Genomic DNA, 935 nt, shown 5'->3' with positions numbered 1-935 from the left:
CTCTCTCTCTCTCTCTCTCTCTCTCTCTCTCTCTCTCTCTCTCTCTCTCTCTCTCTCCCTCTCTCTCTCTCTCTCTCTCTCTCTCTCTCTCTCTCTCTCTCTCTCTCTCTCTCTCTCTCTCTCTCTCTCTCTCTCTCTCTCTCTCTCTCTCTCTCTCTCTCTCTCTCTCTCTCTCTCTCTCTCTCTCTCTCTCTCTCTCTCTCTCTCTCTCTCTCTCACGGGGATTGCTGTCCGTTTTCATCGAGGATACAAACCTATTTCTCATTGCTATTTATTTTTTGCTTATATACCAATATGCATCACGCTGCGATATTGATGGTCAGGTTGACTGCCTCTTGCAACTCTAAAATAACAACCAAAGTTGGGTAAATGGATCTACTAGTTGCTGTAGTAATAATGGTGTCACTAATAACAGATTGGCTGTTGTTGTTGTCTAAGATTCGCTACCTGGAACAAAAAGTTCCAAGTAGCACGGGCCAAGGTGAGCCCGCAGTAACAACTGATTAGCAGTTGAAATTGCAAAGGTGTTGCAGCCATAGTGGTGATGGTATTTATAGTCGGGTAGTTAAGCCTGTTGCTTATCTTTATTATGCATGTTGCAAATCCCTCACTAGCACAGTTGCAAATATTTTATTAGTTTTGTTGCTAATCTCTCATTAGTCATGTAGCGAGTCTTTAATTAGTCATGTTGCTAATCTTTGATTAATCTATATTTTCCATTTGTTGTTAAGATAAGCACGAATGTTATTAGAGATTACCGTTTTTAAGAAATTTTTACAGCAATTAACTATAGACTGAACGATAGTTTCAAACCTAATGATCTAACCAGGACCACATTCGCACTGGCACAGTGCCAAACTCTAATGTTTTATTAAATATTCCTGACAAACGCTGACTAAGTTTCTCTCTATATAAATATAATTTCATGATTCTAC

The 935-nt window shown here is 39.5% G+C and overlaps 1 protein-coding gene across 1 annotated transcript in view; it reads left to right on the top strand.

Annotated features, from left to right (window-relative positions):
• The first annotated feature begins 396 nt into the window (after nucleotides 1–396).
• The window catches only part of LOC138351727 (uncharacterized), a 15,852-nt gene continuing 15,313 nt past the window's right edge, over nucleotides 397–935 (top strand). Inside the window, exon 1 of the mRNA XM_069303756.1 lies at nucleotides 397–481. Coding sequence (XP_069159857.1) covers nucleotides 397–481 — 85 coding nt within the window. The remainder of the gene's footprint in view (nucleotides 482–935) is intronic.

This window comes from Procambarus clarkii, chromosome 5 (assembly GCF_040958095.1).
Source record: "Procambarus clarkii isolate CNS0578487 chromosome 5, FALCON_Pclarkii_2.0, whole genome shotgun sequence".
In the NCBI taxonomy this organism is placed as follows: domain Eukaryota; kingdom Metazoa; phylum Arthropoda; class Malacostraca; order Decapoda; family Cambaridae; genus Procambarus; species Procambarus clarkii.
This window is presented reverse-complemented; position numbering and strand designations above follow the sequence as displayed.